The sequence below is a fragment of the Prorops nasuta genome, unplaced genomic scaffold (genome assembly GCF_024137725.1).
Source record: "Prorops nasuta isolate Cenicafe-Biocafe unplaced genomic scaffold, Cenicafe_Pnas_1.2 PNAS00053, whole genome shotgun sequence".
NCBI classification, from domain to species: domain Eukaryota; kingdom Metazoa; phylum Arthropoda; class Insecta; order Hymenoptera; family Bethylidae; genus Prorops; species Prorops nasuta.
In genome coordinates this window covers 436,838-456,159 of record NW_027116850.1, presented here as the reverse complement: position 1 = coordinate 456,159, position 19,322 = coordinate 436,838, and the positions used below count along the sequence as shown (strand labels likewise).

At 36.6% G+C, this 19,322-nt stretch overlaps 2 protein-coding genes across 3 annotated transcripts; one reads left to right on the top strand and one right to left on the bottom strand.

The window, feature by feature from the left end:
• Positions 1–161: 161 nt before the first annotated feature.
• On the bottom strand, positions 162–9,185 carry RasGAP1 (Ras GTPase activating protein 1). 2 transcript variants are annotated; one of them, XM_066745031.1, is made up of 15 exons: positions 8,638–9,185; positions 7,341–7,461; positions 6,991–7,260; positions 6,776–6,932; positions 6,509–6,696; positions 6,096–6,431; positions 5,824–6,025; positions 5,536–5,754; positions 5,340–5,464; positions 5,122–5,253; positions 4,966–5,007; positions 4,768–4,874; positions 4,465–4,708; positions 4,044–4,385; positions 162–3,961 (listed from the first exon to the last, which is right to left on the bottom strand). In XM_066745031.1, the coding sequence occupies exons 1-15, from the start codon at positions 8,690–8,692 to the stop codon at positions 3,406–3,408; spliced, it is 3,096 nt and encodes a 1,031-aa protein (XP_066601128.1). In that variant the 5' UTR covers positions 8,693–9,185; the 3' UTR covers positions 162–3,405. The 2 variants fall into 2 exon arrangements, with proteins under 2 accessions (XP_066601128.1, XP_066601129.1); XM_066745032.1 differs by lacking the exon at positions 4,966–5,007.
• Positions 9,186–17,704: 8,519 nt separating this feature from the next.
• On the top strand, positions 17,705–19,307 carry LOC136784354 (O-glucosyltransferase rumi homolog). The gene is made up of 6 exons (XM_066744943.1): positions 17,705–17,874; positions 17,933–18,104; positions 18,182–18,383; positions 18,448–18,726; positions 18,803–19,035; positions 19,106–19,307. The coding sequence occupies exons 1-6, from the start codon at positions 17,748–17,750 to the stop codon at positions 19,299–19,301; spliced, it is 1,209 nt and encodes a 402-aa protein (XP_066601040.1). The 5' UTR covers positions 17,705–17,747; the 3' UTR covers positions 19,302–19,307.
• Positions 19,308–19,322: the final 15 nt, after the last annotated feature.

Sequence of the window (19,322 nt, the reverse complement as noted above, 5' to 3'; positions counted from 1 at the left end):
CATCTCACCCGAGTAGTGCTACCACAGCATGAAAAACCCTATTGAACGGAGCTGCCAAACTTTTCCAATTTTCTCTTTAGCTTATCCTTTTCTAGAGGTATATGAGCGAAATGCAATTCGCAATAAATATATTAAAGAAAAAGGAGCTTGATTTTCAGAGGACATATTCTATTTATTGCAGAAAATATATATACAATATTAAAATACACAGAGAGTGTGTATATTAAAGAATACCTTATTCGTAGTTTCGAATAAATTAATTGAGAAATGTAGTCCTCTACGAACGATTGAGAAAAGTTTTTAGGTCCTCGACACATTTTAAGGCACAGTCTATGCTAAGGATTCCTATACGATAGCTATAGTTACTTGGTGAACACAACGAAAGAGTATACAAAAGTGTTATTAAATTATTAATACAATAAAATTAATATAAATAATACCATTTATAAGTAGAATTACCTTGCTTGCCTGCACTGAATTTTCACGAACATATATTGAATTACGTTCAATGCAGCTTTATAAGATTCTTTAAATAATTTAATACCTCTGCAGACCCAACATTTATCCACTTCAACACAATTTACTGAAATTTCATGATTACGCCTTAAATTTCATTTTCCAATTTGTTTTTGCTCGGAATACATTTTCTTACTATCAACAATATAACATAAACTTATCCAAAACAATTTTTAACGTTAATTAGCACGTAGCTTATTTTATCAAAAGATGCAATAGAGCATTAACATTATTATATGTAAGTCAGAGAATACAAGATTTATAATAACATAGATTATTATAAATCAGTTAACAAAAATCGACGATAAAATGATTTATGACCTTGGCGGTTTTGATGCTTTAATATAGTTGTAAAGATATTGATATAGGAAGAAAGGTTTTGTGTATGAATGAGCGTGCGACGTGTTGTGTGTGTGTGTGTGTGTGTATGTATGAGAGAGAAAGAGAGAAAAATCGAAAGAAGATTTATATTATAGGTGAATGCAATAATAATGTTTTTGTGTCGTAACAATGTATCTAGTACCTCTATTACAATCTTTATTTTTTGGATGATATTCATATGTACTGTTATGACCGAATTGCATCTCAAAATTCTACAATTATGTTCTCGAAGGCCTTGTAAGGAATATACATAGTCGCCGAAACTAATTCCTGTTCTTGTTACAGCACGTGTATATCTTTAAATAATTTAATTATCTCGTAAAAACGCTTTGATTGTTCCTATAAATAATCGCAGAAATTACAATATCTTAAAACTAAAACATTAATGATTTGTTTATTTGTAGAACTATATCTACGGCGTGGAAGTAGACTTTTGTACACTGTACATTATTAAAATAAGCTAAAATTTCATTTCATCAACTATACATTAACTATAATAATTAATCAACTGTAACGATTGCTATACATTTCCCTTTTTAACAATTGGCTTTTCATTCCTACTTTTTGTAATTCTTACTATAATAAATAGTTCCTACTAGAATGGAGGGACTCTATTTTTTAATCTTAGTATGGCGTGCTATTGGTAAAAGTACAGGCTTTTTCAATTTAAAAACAATTATTATAAATTGTATACTGTTAACAATTTTTGTTTGTTAAATGGTCGTTTACGGTATAACACTTTCTCTATAGAAAGAGGCCAAGAAGGATAAAATACATATAATATAATATTGATCAAGTACGTCTATAGTGAAGAAATATTATACTGATAGTTGACTTTCTCAACTGTTGGTCAGAATAGCCATAGGCCAAAAATTGACTTTCATTGTACGCAGTAGGAATGACGCTATGTGCATATATGTTCAAATTGACTCGAATACATATATGATAATAACAATCGATATACATATAATTTTATGTAAGTGCCATATGTTTAAGAGAAACTTTGATATAATTTTTGGGAAATATACTATTATTTAGATATTTTTTTATATCTATTACGAGAACAGTTTAAAAATTAACTTTGAAAAGTAATTCTGTAAGTTCGAATAGGCAATCCTACTCATGACAAAATGTAAATAACTCAAGAAAACAAAAATCTTTGTCCTTTCTGATTACTATATGGAGATTTATATGTATATCGATGCAGATAAAAGCATTGAGTTTTAACATTTTTTATTCATTAATTAAAAATGATTTCATTCGCTTACTGGTCACATTGCAGTAATCGACTTTTTTATTTAGTCAAAAAATTAAAATCTCATTTACCTTCAATTATATCCTCCTGATTGTTTTGATTGTCTTTTTCTTATTATGTACATATCTACTTTTTAAGATGAGTAAGAAATAGTACTTAAAACTTTTTTACAGGAATAATGTGTTGCTAATGTACGATGGAATTGTAAACGAAGATAACAGTAGTTAAAAATATAGTATAAATAATACACTCGTATTCACAAGTAAATAATCTTTTACGTGTTTTTTTGTATATTTTTAAGTTTAGCTTGCTCGAAGTTTTACTTTAAACCAATGAGATTACAATAGATGCAATGGATATGCACGACATAAATTCATAAATCTTTCATTTTAAATGAGAATAAATAAATAAATAATAGCGATTTCTATTGTGATAAGATGTTCAACATAATTCTATAATAAACAAAGAACGTTCGAAAGTAATGCAATGGTGAAAACTAATCGAGAGACGATTAAAAAATGTAAGCGATCGTAAATGAAAATTAATTAGTTGCAATTATAAAAATAATAAACATATTCAGAACACGATAAGATCATCCATCTGTATCAAGAAAATAATGTTACGTCACAATTTCCTAAGAAAAAACAAAAGATCTCATAGGAACGTATATCATACGTTACCATGCTGCAGTACCAGCCACATAATTATACATTAACATTTTTGGGGATTTTTAAATCCGTACTTATATACACAACGATTTTAATTAATTTCATATATCGAACAATATAAAGCTTGTATCATTATATTTCTATCAAGTTGATTCTCGTTTTATTTTATACTAACGATTAGTAAACAAAATAAAAATTGGAAATGGAAATATGTTTGAACTGTTAATGCAAAATTCAATACAAATATAATGTTACAAATGCAAAAAATAAGTCATGGAATTTTTCACTTTATTTACTTTAGTAGATTAGTAATTCTACGCCCCCTCCTTCCCTTTTAATCACACACAAACTTTGATAGAAAAACAATGATAAATATTACAATTCAAATAGCTAAATTTTAAAATGTATATAAACTATTTATATACAAAATTTCGTACTCTAGAATAACTTGTTTTTTTATGTACAAATAACGTGTTATTGCTTTATAAAGCCCGTAGTACTTTTTATATAAAAAATAACGTTACATTAGAATGTGGCTAGTCTTGCATCTAAGCAACTTATTTTTATACTTAGATAAAACCTAAATTAATGATTGCCATGCTCACTTAGTGAGATAGAAGATATGTTAGGTGCTTCATCTCTTATTCGACTTGTCAATGTACATTCGTCCAGTATTCTCGTATTATCGTAATTGCTCAATTTCCTGGTCAACGTACCAGATAAATTAATTCCCTCAGTGGTTAACAAACTTGAACTGTCTAGCCTTCTCTGGTTTTCCATATTTTCATTACCATTCCTTTCTGATTTTTCAGATCTTAATGTATTATTTAGACTATTATCGATTTTTTTGAGATCATTTTGGGCACTTCTTATAGTATCTGTATTACTCTCATATCGCCTTAACAGGCTGTTTTCCTTCTCATACCTACGATTAATAGAATCAGAGTCTAAGTATTTTCTAAACGCATCGTCGTATCTTCGGTCCTCTATCCTTCTGGAAAATCCAGTGTCGTAATAATGATCCACTTCCATACAGCGTTGATTCAAACTGTCAGTTTCAAACGTACGTTTGGTCAACTGACTATCAAATCCGGCTCTTGCAGCTAAATGGAGGTAGTTATCGTCACCAATTGGAGCTTGTCTGGAACCAGAATAATAGTTTTCTTTAATTTACTGTAAATTTTCTTAGCGACGCTATTCAAATTTATATTTATTTGACGTACTTGCTGCCATATTTGGTGTCACGTGCCAGCCTTCTCAAGTAGGCTCTATGTTCGCGCTCTAAAGCATACGCCGCATCTCTTAGCGCCATTAAAGTTTTAAAACAAGAAGGCACATCCTCTATAGATGAACCTCCGCCTGGTATCATACACATATCACTAGCACCATAAACCGCTTGACATTCACATGCATTCATTAATGTTTCCAAACGTGCCATATTTGTAAAGATTAGTGAATGTATCCGCTGTAAGTCTCGGTCGGGATCTAGTACCATTCGTAAACCTGCTTCCATACCCGGTGATACCTCGCTACATCCAGGAGCAACCTCTGCTACAGCTCGACAACTTTAAAATAAATGTTTAAGCTTTAAAATAGTTTATTTTCTTTACATTTTAAAAATATTATATCGTGTTTTTAACATACCACAGCCAATGGCCATTAATATAAGCACTTGGATGGTACTTTTCCAGACGATTACTATTCGTGTGGCATATTTTCGTTAGAATATCAATCCATTCCTTTTCTTCTACGCAATTTCCAGCTTGAATATAAAGCGCCCTTTGTGGTTGCACGATTTGAAACATATTTTTCATTTTGAAAGAATCTTCATGCAGCCGTTCTACGGCTAAAATTTCTTCCAGGGGTATTTTACATAAAGGGTCTTTTCCTATAATTACAGAGTAATGTAATAGAATATAGAAATTATAACAAAATCATTCTACTTACCTTTCGTTTTTGAATATGTGAGATCTTGAGTTGTAAGTCTAAAATATCTCTGCTTAAAGTTCTTGCGACCAAACCTCTTTCTCCCTTGTGCTCTTTTGATCATTATTCTGTAACAGATAGTTATTAGATAGATTACTTTGAAGCAATGGCGAGTCTCTATGTATTGTAGTGTTTGCATTATTTTCCCCAAGTACGAACCTCTTATCACACTCAGCAGAATGCGCAAAGAGAAAATATATTCTATTAGAAATATCCGAAGTTAGTTTGACACAAATGTTAAAAATAATTTAAAAAATGTAAACTCAAATAGTAAATATATTGTCAAATTAATTCAATCAAATAGAAAAAGCTTACCCTTCCTTCAGTACTACTGGCTGGTCTTGTACTGCCGCTGGCCTGTGTTTTACCACTCCACTGTTGCTGCTGGTTGATATCAATTCCAGAAATTGTTTAACAGCTTGAATATGTTTTTCCGTATAAAACTCTCTGCAAAAATAAATTTAGTTTATTTTTCAAGAGAAATTTCATCTTTTTTCTAATTTTGTAGTATTTATAACCGAGTGTATATTTACCTATATACACATTCCATATATTCTTCTTTACAAACACTGCCTGCTCCTCCTCGACAGCTCACTAAATTACCTAGACTCTGAATAGTCTTAGATATTAACGTTAACGTTCTATTTGTTTGAGAATCCTAAAATTTAGATTACTTTAAAGTATTTCCATTACCGGCATTAATTTGTATGATGGTTAATTTTAACTTACAATTTGTTCAGTGGTAATATCAAATAACCTTGGACCCAATATTGCTGGGGCGAAAAAACGTAGAAAAATAAATCCACTAATTACAGAATATCGCACCTCCTTATTTTTTGGAAAATGAGTCGCGGCAAGTTCTCGCAAACACCAGAACATTTCACACATTAACGGAGGACACTTTACACCAGATGTTGTGATAGCTGTGAATACTCTCTCCACGTATTCCTGAAAGAATACAGATTGTGATTTCTTTGTCTAGTGAATGTACGCATGAATAAATTAACGTTCAGTCACCTTTAAATTTGCCAGGTTGTTTTGTATTGTGTTTGCATCTTTCACTCGGGTCGGATCAATTTCACACGGTTTCCTCTCGAGAAAGACTTGTTCCATAGCAGGTCTTAAAGTACTATGTAAATAGTGAAGACCAGCTAATCTCATACCCTCATCCATCATTTTACTTACTAAGGTATTGCCACGAAAAATTGTTGTTGGATCGCTGAAATTAAAAAAATATAAAAAATAAAGGGAAATTGCATTTTTTAAGAAAGTATTCTTGGAAAACTTACGTTAACTTAGAAATTTCGTGACTAGCCAGTGCTCTCATTACAGACACTAATTGTCCATGATGTACCAAAACCCTCACCAAGGGTTGAGCAGCTTCCATCTTGCTAGCAACAATTTCCCCCAAAATATATACAGCTGATGATGTTATGGGTTGAATATTAACACTTTGTAATAATAAAGTTCTTAATCTATCATACATTCCAGAAGGAAACACATGGTCTGCTGTATAATGAATTTTTAAACGAAGTGACCCTAAGCCTGGTAAAGTACCAGTTGTAGTAGAATTACTTGTAACTTTATTTAGACGGTGTTTTGCTGCTCTAGGTTGAAGAAAGTACCTTTTTGAAAATTAAAAAATTAATATTTTTCATAATACAGTAATGATGAGAAGAATTTATGAGAATGGAGCACGTACCAAGCTGTTGTGGTACTTGTTGGCTGCTTCTGTAGTCCTTTCAATGTAACTCGAACTTCACCAAGAAATGCAGGTTGCTCTCCCATACCTGGAGATGCATGCCACAGCCCAACTACCACCTCACCAACTTCACCCCCATCAATAGAATAATGGGATATATCTTTGTCCTTAGATTCTGATAATTCTGACTAAAATTGAAAAATATAAAACTTGTAGTTATTCAGTAATGATCAAATAATGAGGCAGCTGTTATTAAAGGAATTTTACCTCAAATGAAAATGTTTCATTAAAGTATGGTGAGATAGTCTTCTTTTTAACTTTAGTACGTTTTGACACTTGTTTACCATTACTGTATATAACTGTGACAGTGGCAAAAGGATCACAACCACCATTTTTAATAGTTAGGTCGTTACATTCTATTATTCTAAAAAATTATAATAAAATTATAACACAAAGTTAGATTAAATAATACACTTACATACCGAACAGTAAGCTTAGGCTGAGGATTTCCAAATTGGGTCTGCAAACCCAGTTCCAAATGTGCTTTACCCTGTACTTCAGAATCTGCATCTACTGGCCTTAGAGGAAACCAATGCTCTTTATTGTGATAAGTTGCTAAGTCTTCTCTTTTTATTGCTACTTTTCCCAGGATTTTATCTTGCTTTAAATGTCTATCTCTATCATAGATATAGATGCCTAGATATCGAAATTTCCTAGGTACCTCAAATTGGAACTCCTCCCCGAAGAATGGGCTGAAATTAATTAATAAGCATTGAAGATATGGTAGGCAAAATTTTAACATACCCATTGAAGCATATATTAAGATAATTACTTAAGAGTTCTTTCCATTGTTGTAGTTCTAAATATCTCTTCCTGGTCAAGGGACAACGCACAGTAAACATCTCTGGTACCTGGTGATCCATGACTCCTACTTTGAAGGTTCTTAGCTTCGCCTGCACACAATATAGAACATAACATCAATCCTATTATATATATTACACTGCACTATGATTAATAAAATAAGTAGCCTCTCAAATAATCCATGGTATACATCACTTAATAAAAATTTAATAGGATTTTTACAACAAATTAGAGAATTATGCCTGGATATATGACATTGATTTTGTATACACATTTTGTGAGTACATTTAAATCTACACAAAGAAGAAGGTATAAAATGCATAACTTTAAACAATAAGTAGTAATTTATGTAAAACGTATAGCAATTATATAGAAATGGCAGATTAACAGGACACCCTCTTTCTTTAATCGAACACAAAATTGTAAACACACAATCACAGTTTGTAATAAAAAAAAATGCTTGAAAAAACAATAAAGATAAGAAATTGGGAGTGTCGAAGAAAATGGATTAAGGTAGAAATGGGGAAGGAAAGTGAGGCTAATTCTTTATTTTTTGTTAAAATATGTTTTCACCACAAGCAGAAAATAAGAAACTAAACAAAACTAGATAATTCGATTGAAATGACGTAAATGAATCGCGCTTTCTTGTATGACAAGTTGATCCAACTACACCTAGTGTGTTAAGATTATCAGCTTTCACGAAAGACAGAAAAGCGTGTTTTCTCTGATAGGAATAGGGGAGGAATCACGGACTGGTTAAACGAAAAGGGATTTAAAGGGAGAAATGGAAAAACGTTAATATTTTTCATGTAAGAAATAAGAATGGAGTACACGCACACTCGACTTTACACAGTCGAAGACGCGTGGGAGTTATAAGAATGTAGCGCGTCGATCAGTCGAAAATGCTATGAGTAAGGCAGAAAAACACCAGAGTCCTTGGTGAAAAGTCATATTGAATAGTGAAAATTGGGAAAAAGAATTTGTGAATTTGGAAAAAGATTACATATAAAAAGAAAAAGAGAGGTGGAAAGGGACGGATAAAGATAAAGAAAGAGACGGGAGAGGGAGAAAGAGAGAGAGAGAGAGGCGAAGTATCGTGGGAGTGGAATTAGGTGACATCTCCCGAGAGCGGTCAGCATACACAGAGAACACAAATGCCTAGAAGGCAAAAGAAAAATCCAGGCTTCTCTTATTGCTTCCAAAAGTAGTAATATGTTAATCGGGCACTCGCGGTACTAGTGGTAAACGTAAATGGATTGAATTTTTACCGATTTTGATCTTTAATCTTTCTTCAACGCGGACTAGGCGCGTCTCCTCGGCCATGTTACCTCCATGACACTACTGAGTGACCAGAGTGACTACACGAACGGGACGCAGGCGGTTCGTTCATTCTGTGAATGGGTTCTAAGCAGGGCCGTATTTACCAATAGTAGCCCCCACTTCTCCCTTACCTACTCTCCTTTCCTTTTTAACACCGATCCTAAGTAAAGCATTTTCCTCTTCTTTATTGCAAACAACAACTCTAATTACCCCCTTCCCATTACCATGCAATATTCAAATCCATTATTTCCTTTAACACAACCTATAAAATTCTCATTCATAATTTTTTACAGGGCCGACAATTAAATAGTAGTCTTATTTTGTCGTATCATTGCCTCATACGCGCAATTCTTAATTTATAATGTTTATACACATACACACACACATACACACACAGGTGATAAATAGAAGTTTTAGTTAAAAACGGTTTATTGTAAGTAGTGTTTATTAAAAAATGACTATTTAATTATAATCTATTATGCTGTAAGAGTCTAGACCTAGCAATGTATCAAATATTATTGTATTGTTATTATTATTAAAGAAAACTATTTTCAATTTTAAATGTTTGATCGATAAATTTATTTTCTTAAGTCAATTCTACAAAGCACGGAATTCCGAAGCCGGCTTCAGAGGAAAGGGAGAGAGTGGTAATGTTGGTACTTTTGGAGTACGTAAAATTATTGCATTTCTACAAGAAGAGTTCACGCAAGCTCTTCCACAATTCTCCGCGAAAATAAGGAACGGTAACAATCGACAAAAGAAAGCTGGAAACCAGGGCGAGAGAAACCGTATTGAAGCGGGAAGTTATTGTACGATATGCAGTCGGCAGAAAATTGCTTGGAACCAGCTTCGAGGAAGAAACAAACACATTCATTTTAATGCAGCTTGTCCTTAAATATATAAAACTACTTAATAATTCATAATCATAACATTGGCATTGGAGTAAGAAAAAGGAATAAACACAAATTAATAAAGCGTTCGCTGGAAATAATTGAGGCAGGATCGCGAGAGAGACGAAATAACGAATAGGAAAGGATGATAGCGTAGGAATAGTAGGAATGTAAGGTTTCTGATAGAGGGTGCGGGATCAAAAGAATCTCTGTCGGTACATATAGACGAGTTAATGGGGGATAATGCGAGTGATATAGCGCGATTGCCGGTGGCACTGTCTGCAAGGGATTACGGGAATGGAATGCATCGGGTGTCTCGCGAGTAAATGGACATAACCTTACTAAACGGAAAAGTAGCTCATTTCCCTGAAATAACAGTCAGGGTAGAATTCCCGGTCCAGTCGAGGCTAAGAATTGAGCTATGAAAAAAGGGTCGAATCGGGTGGCAGGAAAATACGAGGTATAAATGTGGAAGAGGTCGAAGAAAATAGAATTGAGAGAGAGGGGCGATAGAGGGGGATAGAAGTGAATGGTAGTGAAAGAAGGTGGATGTGGATGAAGAAGCGCGAGGTACGAGAGGGTTGTATACGCGGGGCTGAAAGATGAAGGTAGAGAGGGACCGGTTGGGTTGGATTCTTAGCGGGTGGTTTTCTCTTCCCGACTGAGTTCTACTCTATTCTCTCCTTATCTCGCCGCGTTAAGCCCGTCTCTTTTCCCGTGTAGAATCTCGCGTGCTGGTTAAGTTCGCGCGTGTAAGTGGTGAGCCACTTCCTGATGGCGCAATGGCTCGTTTCCTCTCTCTTCTCTCCTCTTCACCCAACTCGCTCGGCCTCTCTCTCTCTCTCTCTCTCTCTCTCTCTTTCCCTCTCTTGCCTCCACTCGCATACTCTAACAGCGCCTCTTCGCCTCTCTCTACCCCCACCCCCCTCTTTTGCTCTCGGCGTGTTTCCACCACACGGAATACGTCATAAGCTCTGTCTCTTTCCGTCTCACTGAAGGTGGCGCAGCTTTGAAACTCCAGTGCCGTATCCAGACAAAACAGAAGCGCTCGGCAAAGCACAAAATGTGGACTTTTTTCAGACTCTTTTGCAGAAATTCTTTGCTTCTTTTTTTTATTGCTTCCCTTTCTCTTTTAAAAGAGTAACGCGTAGCGGGTGCAAGTGGGCCTTATAGCTTATACGCTTGACTTTATAAATTTCAACTCTTTACGGCTCTGTAGAAACTAACGAATGCTCGGGCCTCTCTACACCCCCAAGAAATTCCACCAGAGCTCGCGTATACTCCCACTTTGTATTCAAACTGTCGTGCTTCTTCGGTAATCCCGTATACAAGCAATCCTGTCAAATATTGTATAATAATGCGACGCGGAGAATTAAGTGGGCGACGAAGAGGATTGGAAGGAGGGAGGAAGGGGGGGAGGGGAGGGGAATGAAACGAAGAGAAAAGAAAACATTGGAAAGATTTCGCGTCGGTGGCATTAATTCGGGCGGACAAAGGGAGCTTCCGGTTTGTAACGCGGGTATTACGGGACTTGCTTTGAAACTTTCGCACAATTTCCCACATTCGCGGATACACATAGTGGGTTTAAGTGTACGCTCGTCTTTGTACGCGTATAGGCTCTTCCCAAGAAGGAACAATAGCGGTAGCGCGTAATTAAGCAGCATATTAAGTTGTCGCTTCTAAGAAGAAAGGTAAACAGAAATTACAGGCATCGATGATGCCAGGCACATAGGACTGAAAAAATACTGCGCATTTTTTACACCACGGAAAACAGGAGAAAGGCAAAGTTTGGCGTTTCCGTTGCAACGGGAGCGACAATTTTTTCGATAAAAATTATTCACAACATCGTTGTTGATTATTTATCTCGATCTCGAAGGAATCTCAAGGGTCCGATCGTAATCGCAATTGACGAATTGCATCATTGTCGATATATGGTTTAACTGAAAAACGTGGGCGTAGCCGTGGACATCCGTTCTGCTGCCCCAAGAAACGAATAAAGTGTAATCCACACATAAGGGAAATACCTCGATAAAATATTTGATACTTGCGAAAATACTCTTATTGTCAAGAGCAGAAACGAGGTGCGAAAAATCTATCCGCGTGCGAGTTATAATAAAAAGAAGATTGCAGGGGGGGAGGGGGGGGGGGGGGTGATATGAAGAGCAATGAGAAATAAGCCAAACAGTATAGCATTCTGTTAATATGCATCGGCGTACTTGAATGTAACACGTCGTGTCTCACAATTTGTACATTACGTTAATTAGGATGATGGATATAATTGGTGTTCTCGCAGCTGTATAGGATATTTACGAGAAGGGGAAAATATATAATTTGTGTCGAGAGAAGTTTCCTCGCTGTGTTGGAGATTAATTAATCGTTTACAGCTGGACGAATACGTTTTATGCCCGGAAGTAGAAACGGACGGAAGTGTCAGACAGGGGAGAGATTTTCGCGAAAGAGCGAGAGTGTTTCTTTTTCTTCGTGGGTCGAGGCAGGGTCATTATCGAGGTCCGATGATAAAACCTATAGCTATACATTAGCCAAGCAGTCGACGGCGAGATTAGTGCATGTATATACGAGAGTGACTGTATATATAGATACTAGCATTAGCTGGTATGCTATATACAGTAGTACATACGTTGTTGGTTCGGCCGACTAAACGCGTGAATGGAGCGGGTGGAGCGGATAGAACAGTAGAAGGAAAAAATATATGAATGAAGTTGTGGTAGTTACGGTTAGCGCGCATGCGTTGCCTCGGCTCTTTGGACGTAACGCACGTAGCACGTGCAACGCTTCTTGCCATTCAGGATCAGCATAAGTAAGCTACGTATGTACCGACGCGACGTATGTACATACGTACGACGGCCATCGCTAAATATTAATCGATGCTAATATCAAGCAAAAAATATCTCAATTATTCAACCCACGCTAATCGAACCGATCTCATCACGATCCATTTTTCTCTACAATTATTCCATCCTGACCCAATTAACGTTTCCATTTAGTTCCAAATCCTCGCAACAACAAACAGATGTACATTCCAGATAAAATTCTTATAAAATTTTAAAGTCTATACCAGTTGGAAATATTGGCATAGTTGTGATTTTTAGACGAGCGATGGTGACTTATAATTTTTCGTAAACTACGCTCTCGCCACGTGGAAATTAATTTGGAAAGGATTGTATAAAAGGTTTTTGGTTCCGAGGGAGTAAACGATGGGAAAATGAGTTGATTAAAGAAATGGATAGAATTTGGAGGGTATACGCAGCGAGCGATGATACGTGTTGTGTGCGGCGTTGAGGCGGCATTGTGTCTGTTTGGATGTACGGTCACCGGAAGTGGGGAACTGGGATAGAGCTCGGGAACGTCGGAAACGGCGAAGAAATCGTCGTATAAACGTTAATCTCATTTAAGCGTGTTTCGCGTCCCCTTTTCTTCCTAGAAACACAACCGGAAGTGGAGGAATCGATCTTGCAGTTTCGCAAAGTACTCCCGATGGCCATTGTGTCTGTGCATGCATATATAGTCGACGAGGAAGATCGGAAACGTGCAGATGGAAAATCGTATTGGAAATTATGGCTCGCCTCACCGCATTTATTTATCCTGCAGCTCGGAGCAAATAAACATCGATGATGTGCATAAGAACTTTTTCATCAAGTATAGGGCTACTCACATGCATCCTGGAAATATCATCGTGCACTCTCCAAAGACGGAATTACGTAACGGATCTAATATTCATATTTCCTAATTAGCCGATCTTCCGTGCCGAGCATAATTTACTCTATCCACACAGGAGCCATTAGCATAAGCCCCACACGTTCTAATTGTATCTAATTATGTACTATATATATACAAGCCACTGAAGACGAAATGAAATAATTATAATATAAATACTATACGTTATATTTATATGTGTGTATATGGTCAATCGACGGTGCGTTAGTTGGTACTTGCAAAATTGTAAAGGAGGAAGAGTAAGGGAGGGGGGCGGGGGATTCGTGAGAAAATGTGGGTGTTTGTAAATTCAGTTGGAGCATTTTCCTGGGAATAGGGAGAAGGTTGTTAGCGTGGGTGAAGGGGGTAGGGGAGTGAAGTGTGACTGGTGAGCGGAATAGAATAGAAGCCGTGGCCGAGGCCGAGACGTTTATCGATCTGGTGGCAACGGCTTTTCGAACCATTCGATATGAATGAAAGCCTCTCTCTCTCTCTCTCTCTCTCTCTCTCTGTCGGGTACCAGGAACGTAACCAATAAATTGGCACGCGACAATTTTGACCTATTAGTAATTGCTCTTTCTGCTTAAACCATTTCTAGCTCGACGAATAAAAATTACCTCCCCCAGCCCTGCCTTAAGAATCCCCCGAATTTTTCATCTTCCAGGAATCTCGTCTTGTAACAAGTTCCAATGAAACTAACCTATAAAGAACTTGTATGTGTGACGTCATCACAGCCGGGGGGTTTCCATCAAACTTTCCCCTAAGGACCATTTCCAGGCGATTTTGACGAAGAAGAGAAGAGGCAGAGGAAAATGGAGGATAGAAAAAAAATAGTTGCGGTTTCCACGGCAAGTTTCGTGGGTCAGCTTTTTTTTCAACTTCCCTGTAGCACACGCAGAAACAGCGAGTCTCGCTCTGGCTAAGCTTCCGGATGTGGCCTCATCTCCACTCCCGGTTTTCTTCGATGCTTCATTCTAAATTTAAAGTTGCTGTGCCGTCTGCGCGTACGTTTCGTCAATTCTATGTATACACATGGTATATATACGTATAGGAACGTATAAACTAACCGACAAAGCACCAAAAGACGCGAATCCCACGCGAGCACCGACCAAAACTCTCCTGAAAAATTCCCATGTGCCTGGAAACGCTTGAGATATTTTTTTTCATTTCTTGTACGCGGACATGCAAACACGACTATGGTACCAAACCGCGTGCATAATACATAGATTCGCTCGACTATCGCTAAAGAGAACAAAATTCAGCAAGGCTCTTTGCACTCGTGTCGAAATTTCAATATTAAAAACGTGGAATTTTTTCAAAACGGCGGTTGTTGAATGAAAATGCTATTTTTTAACTCTGTATATAAAAAATCGATTGATCGAATAAAGCAGGAAATTGCGAGAATCTTGAAAAAAAAACCTTTTAAATCTCTTTATCATGGAAATTCTGACGTAGTACTTGAGAATTTTACTAGATTTCTTATAAGCATGGGAGATGACGGTAGGACTGAATCATATGTGTGCATGTATATGCTATATACATAGAGTCACTCGACAATGGTGCAATACGTGAATCATCAAGCGATTGATTAATTCTTCGGTAGACCAAGAGAGCGAATCGTTTTATGTGCATTGATTAAATTAAAGAAAGAGGGGAGGGCGGGGGGGGGGGGGGGAGAAAATCGGTAGGTTTTTTATCATAATATTAGAGACGTATCGTGGATGGTTCGTTCGAAACCACCGACCACCGGATGTTGTTCCGTCGATTCAAGCTAATTTTTCCGCTTACCTGTCCATATTTATTTACGCTCTCGGCCCGAAGCGGAAACGATACCCTTACCAGCACGTGGGACGTCCTAACGTGTTTTCCACGCGGTGCGCCAACACACAGCGTGCATCACGAGATATTTTCCCAAACTCTTTTCTCGCTTGTTAATTTCTTTTTCTCAGGCCCACAACACAATATATATATATAGGTTTATTTATGGCCTCCCCTGGTGCATCGCAGGATATTTAAAAATACGCGCAGCGTTATTAACTTTGGCGTTTGCCTTTACTCTTTATTCCCTCTCTCTCTCTCTCTCTCTGGTTGCCGCGTCTAGACAATTTTCGCGGAAACGGTGCATCCTGTCACCCTTTGACTGACTTCCGGTCCCAATGGACCATCCACCAGCGCGCGAAATTCCACGAATGAATTTTGCAGATTTTTGATTCTCGCGCGTGAAACTGTATAGGAGTCTATTCTTCGGTTAGGAGAGCGCTCCTAGCCATGTAAGTAGGATGTGACTAATGTGCGAGAGACGACGTTAATGAGAAATGAAATTTGTATGGACCACGGAGAGGATAGGAAGTAGAGACGGACTTGCCAAGCCAAGCAGGGAAGCACCGAGGGAGGAAGCCCATCCGTCCGGACCGTCCGGACTCACTCCGCAGCAGAGGGGCTTTCACAAAACCCCATTCAACCTCTCGATGAATAAAGAAAGAAAAAATACGCTCCATAATTTAATTCTAATTAACTTCCGCCGATATAAAATCATTCAATTGCGTCTATACCTATATATATACACATTAATAATAATTTCATCGCTCCTCCAAAAGCATTTTGCGCCAAGCCAATTATCGCTTCTTTAATCATTTACTCCCTTTCACCCAGTCTTCTTCTTCATTCTTGCATTATCATTTCATGCCGAAGCGAAGCTCTATTCGCTCTTATATTTCAAAACGAAGCTGCGTTTCGAGAAACTCGTCGATTTTTCAAGAATTCATTTTTATTTTATAGAAACAATTCTACATAGATCATTGTAAGTGTACAAGAAAATAATTATTCAACGAGAATCAGCGTTACTTATAGCGACCACTAATCCTACGTTGATAATCCCTTGATTATTTATGAAATTATAATTGGATTTTAGCAAAAATTTTATTCGCGGACCAATAATAGTCAAGTGCATCGTGAATTATTTATATTAAAAATATCTCTCTTCGCGCGTATCAATTGACTTTGTTCGAGAGATTAGAAATGGAGAGATCCTGCTGCTGGTCGTTGCAGCTCGATCGTCATCTTTTTGGCAGCACCGTCGATGCACGGGAGGGGGTAAGAGTGGAAGCTTAAGGGGGGAATGGAAATAAACAGTAGAAAGAGGCGCGAAGAGAGCGTTAGGTCAGGTAAAGACGCACGCGTTTATTTGCTCGCTCGTTAGACACGATTTTCTTCCATTTCCTAATAGAAAATAATTAGCCATTGTCAATTTTTACTCGCGCGGCAATTATACAGCTTCCAGGTTCGCGGGGGCGAACGCTAATTATAGTAAGGTAGCTTTTCCAACGCTTGGAAAACAATGGCCAAGTGGATTGTCCTACTTACGCAATTCTCAGATGTGTTCACGCAGCTAGGCTAGGCTAGATTACGCACAATATTATTGTCTATGTCAACGGTTTTATGGCAAAACCGCTGCTCGCGCGCAGTCCCACAGTTTCTCTCTATTTAGCCATTATTTTCTAGTCAGCCGAATGGCAAACTGCTCTCTTCCTCGAAAATAATTTATCTTCTTCATTTTCCGATTATTTTCCTCTCGCAATTTTCTCTCCTTTGTCTTCTTCCCTCCTTTATGCGTCCGTGCAAAATCATTTTTATCACCATTATCACGAGCCAACTAATCGATCGAGACCAACGCAATCTTAATTTCATTTGTTGTATCGTTTAGTGTACCCACGGGATTTTCTCTCCAGCCTTGGACTGATTTTTCGTCAAACGGATTGTCCTTTGTATACGCATTTATAATTTACAAATTTTCAGAATCCGTTTATCGGCGATTTCTCGGCATTTTCCGTTCAAGTGCGGAGAGCTAAAAGTTTTCCATGAATTGCATACTTGGGGGAACATCGGAAGAGTGTTCGCTCTGAGAGACCTTGTAAATTTCAAGTCCGTTAAAAATAAGGAATGGTCGTTCTGCGACTGCTAATAGAAGGGAATCTTATCAGTTTTCTCATTAACTTCCGCTCTCGTAGAATATTCAATTGTTTCACAGAGGGAAGCGCGCAATTTTTTAATCTACATTTTTTCCGTACGTGGCGCGAAATTATAATTAGAGAAGCGCAGTTTCTACTTCCATTTCCTTCCAGCCAAATATACATTTTTTAGAAAATTTATTTTTTAATAAGCATTCCTCGAGGAGGTGGTATTGAAATTAATTTAGAATTTGGTATAGTTGAATATTTAACTTTTAACATTTTAAATACAAAAATGTTTCTGCAAAGTATTCAATTCATATTTCATATTTTTTATTGGTCGATATAGTCGGTATGAAAGAAATCTGTGTACCACCGATACCGATATGGAAGATTGAGAGGGGGAGATCGGCTGGTAAAACAGATTCGTATTATTGTTTTTGTTTTCTTTCTTGTCGATTATTGTGTCCTTATCGTTATCACACGTCATTATTACAAGCCGGTGAAATGTATATTTTATATTGTTTATTATTATCGCTACTTGTTTTTGAATGTTATAGTAGTAAAGATTATTGTTCTATCGAAGAGCCGGAATTATGTACAGAAAAGAGAGAAGATGCTCTTTATACCAAAGGTATGCATACTTTTGGAGATCATTTTTCGAGTCAATTTAACCTTAAATTTTTTCACAGTACCAAATGGAAGCTACGATAAATATATCAAAGCAGTGCAGGATGCAAAAATGCATTTCACCGAGTGTAATAATACAAAATGCGAATGTTTTAAAGAAATGATTGACCGAGATCTTCGTCCTTTCAAAAAGAAAGGTTTAAGCCAAGATCTTATAAATTCAGCAAGAAACAGGTATGCTATCCTAGATGGACGGGAATTTGTAATAATAGTTTCAATAATTTTATATATTTCTTTATTTATTTTTACAGAGGTACGTTTTATCAAATAATAAGAGGTATGTTGTACAGAGAGAAAGATTGTATGTTTCCATCCAGATGTGCAGGTATCGAACATTTTCTTTTAAAAGTAGCTGAAAAAATGCCTGATATGGATTTAATTGTGAATACTAGAGATTATCCCCAATCCAGTAAACATTTTGGGTCTCCCTTACCCATTTTTTCGTTTAGCAAGGTAGAATTTTCTATGGCTCAATCTAATTTTATTGGGTTAAATTAATCGTTTAATTCTTTCGCAGACAGATCAGTATTATGATATTGCATATCCAGCATGGTCATTTTGGGAAGGAGGGCCTGCAATTTCTTTATATCCAAAAGGTTTAGGAAGATGGGACCAGCATAGGGCTTCTTTGGATAAAGCTAATAAAAGAATCCCCTGGAATAGAAAAGAGATTAAGGCATTCTTTCGTGGCTCTAGGACTAGCTCTGAGCGTGACAATTTAGTGAAATTAAGTAGACATAAACCAGACTTGGTAGATGCTCGATATACCAAGAATCAGGCATGGAAATCAAATGCAGTAAAGTATATTTAATTTTTCAATATAGATAATAATCCTGAAACTTACATTGAAAATTTTGTTTATTTTACAAAAGGATACATTACATGCACCGCCAGCTCCAGAAATTTCTTTAGAAGACCATTGTAAATATAAGTATTTGTTCAACTACAGAGGAGTCGCAGCATCCTTCAGACACAAGCATTTGTTTCTATGCAGATCCTTAGTCTTTCATGTTGGTAATGAATGGACAGAATTTTATTACGATACAATGAAACCATGGCTCCATTACATTCCCGTTTCTAGTAATGCCAAAGAAGAAGATTTGGAGTAATTACTTATCTTATTCAATTCAGAAAGCATCAATCCTATGTTTGTAATATTTTATATTCTTTTCCAGGGAATTGATCCTGTTTGCTAAGAGCAATAATGACATATCTGAGGAAATCGCAAACCGCGGACGAGATTTTATATGGAATAATTTAAAGATGTCTCATGTTACATGTTATTGGAAAAGATTGCTTAAAGCATATTCTAAATTATTGTCATATGAGCCAACTTTGATGAACGATCCAATAATTATCTATGAAAAATAGCGTGTGAAGCATTTTCTAATG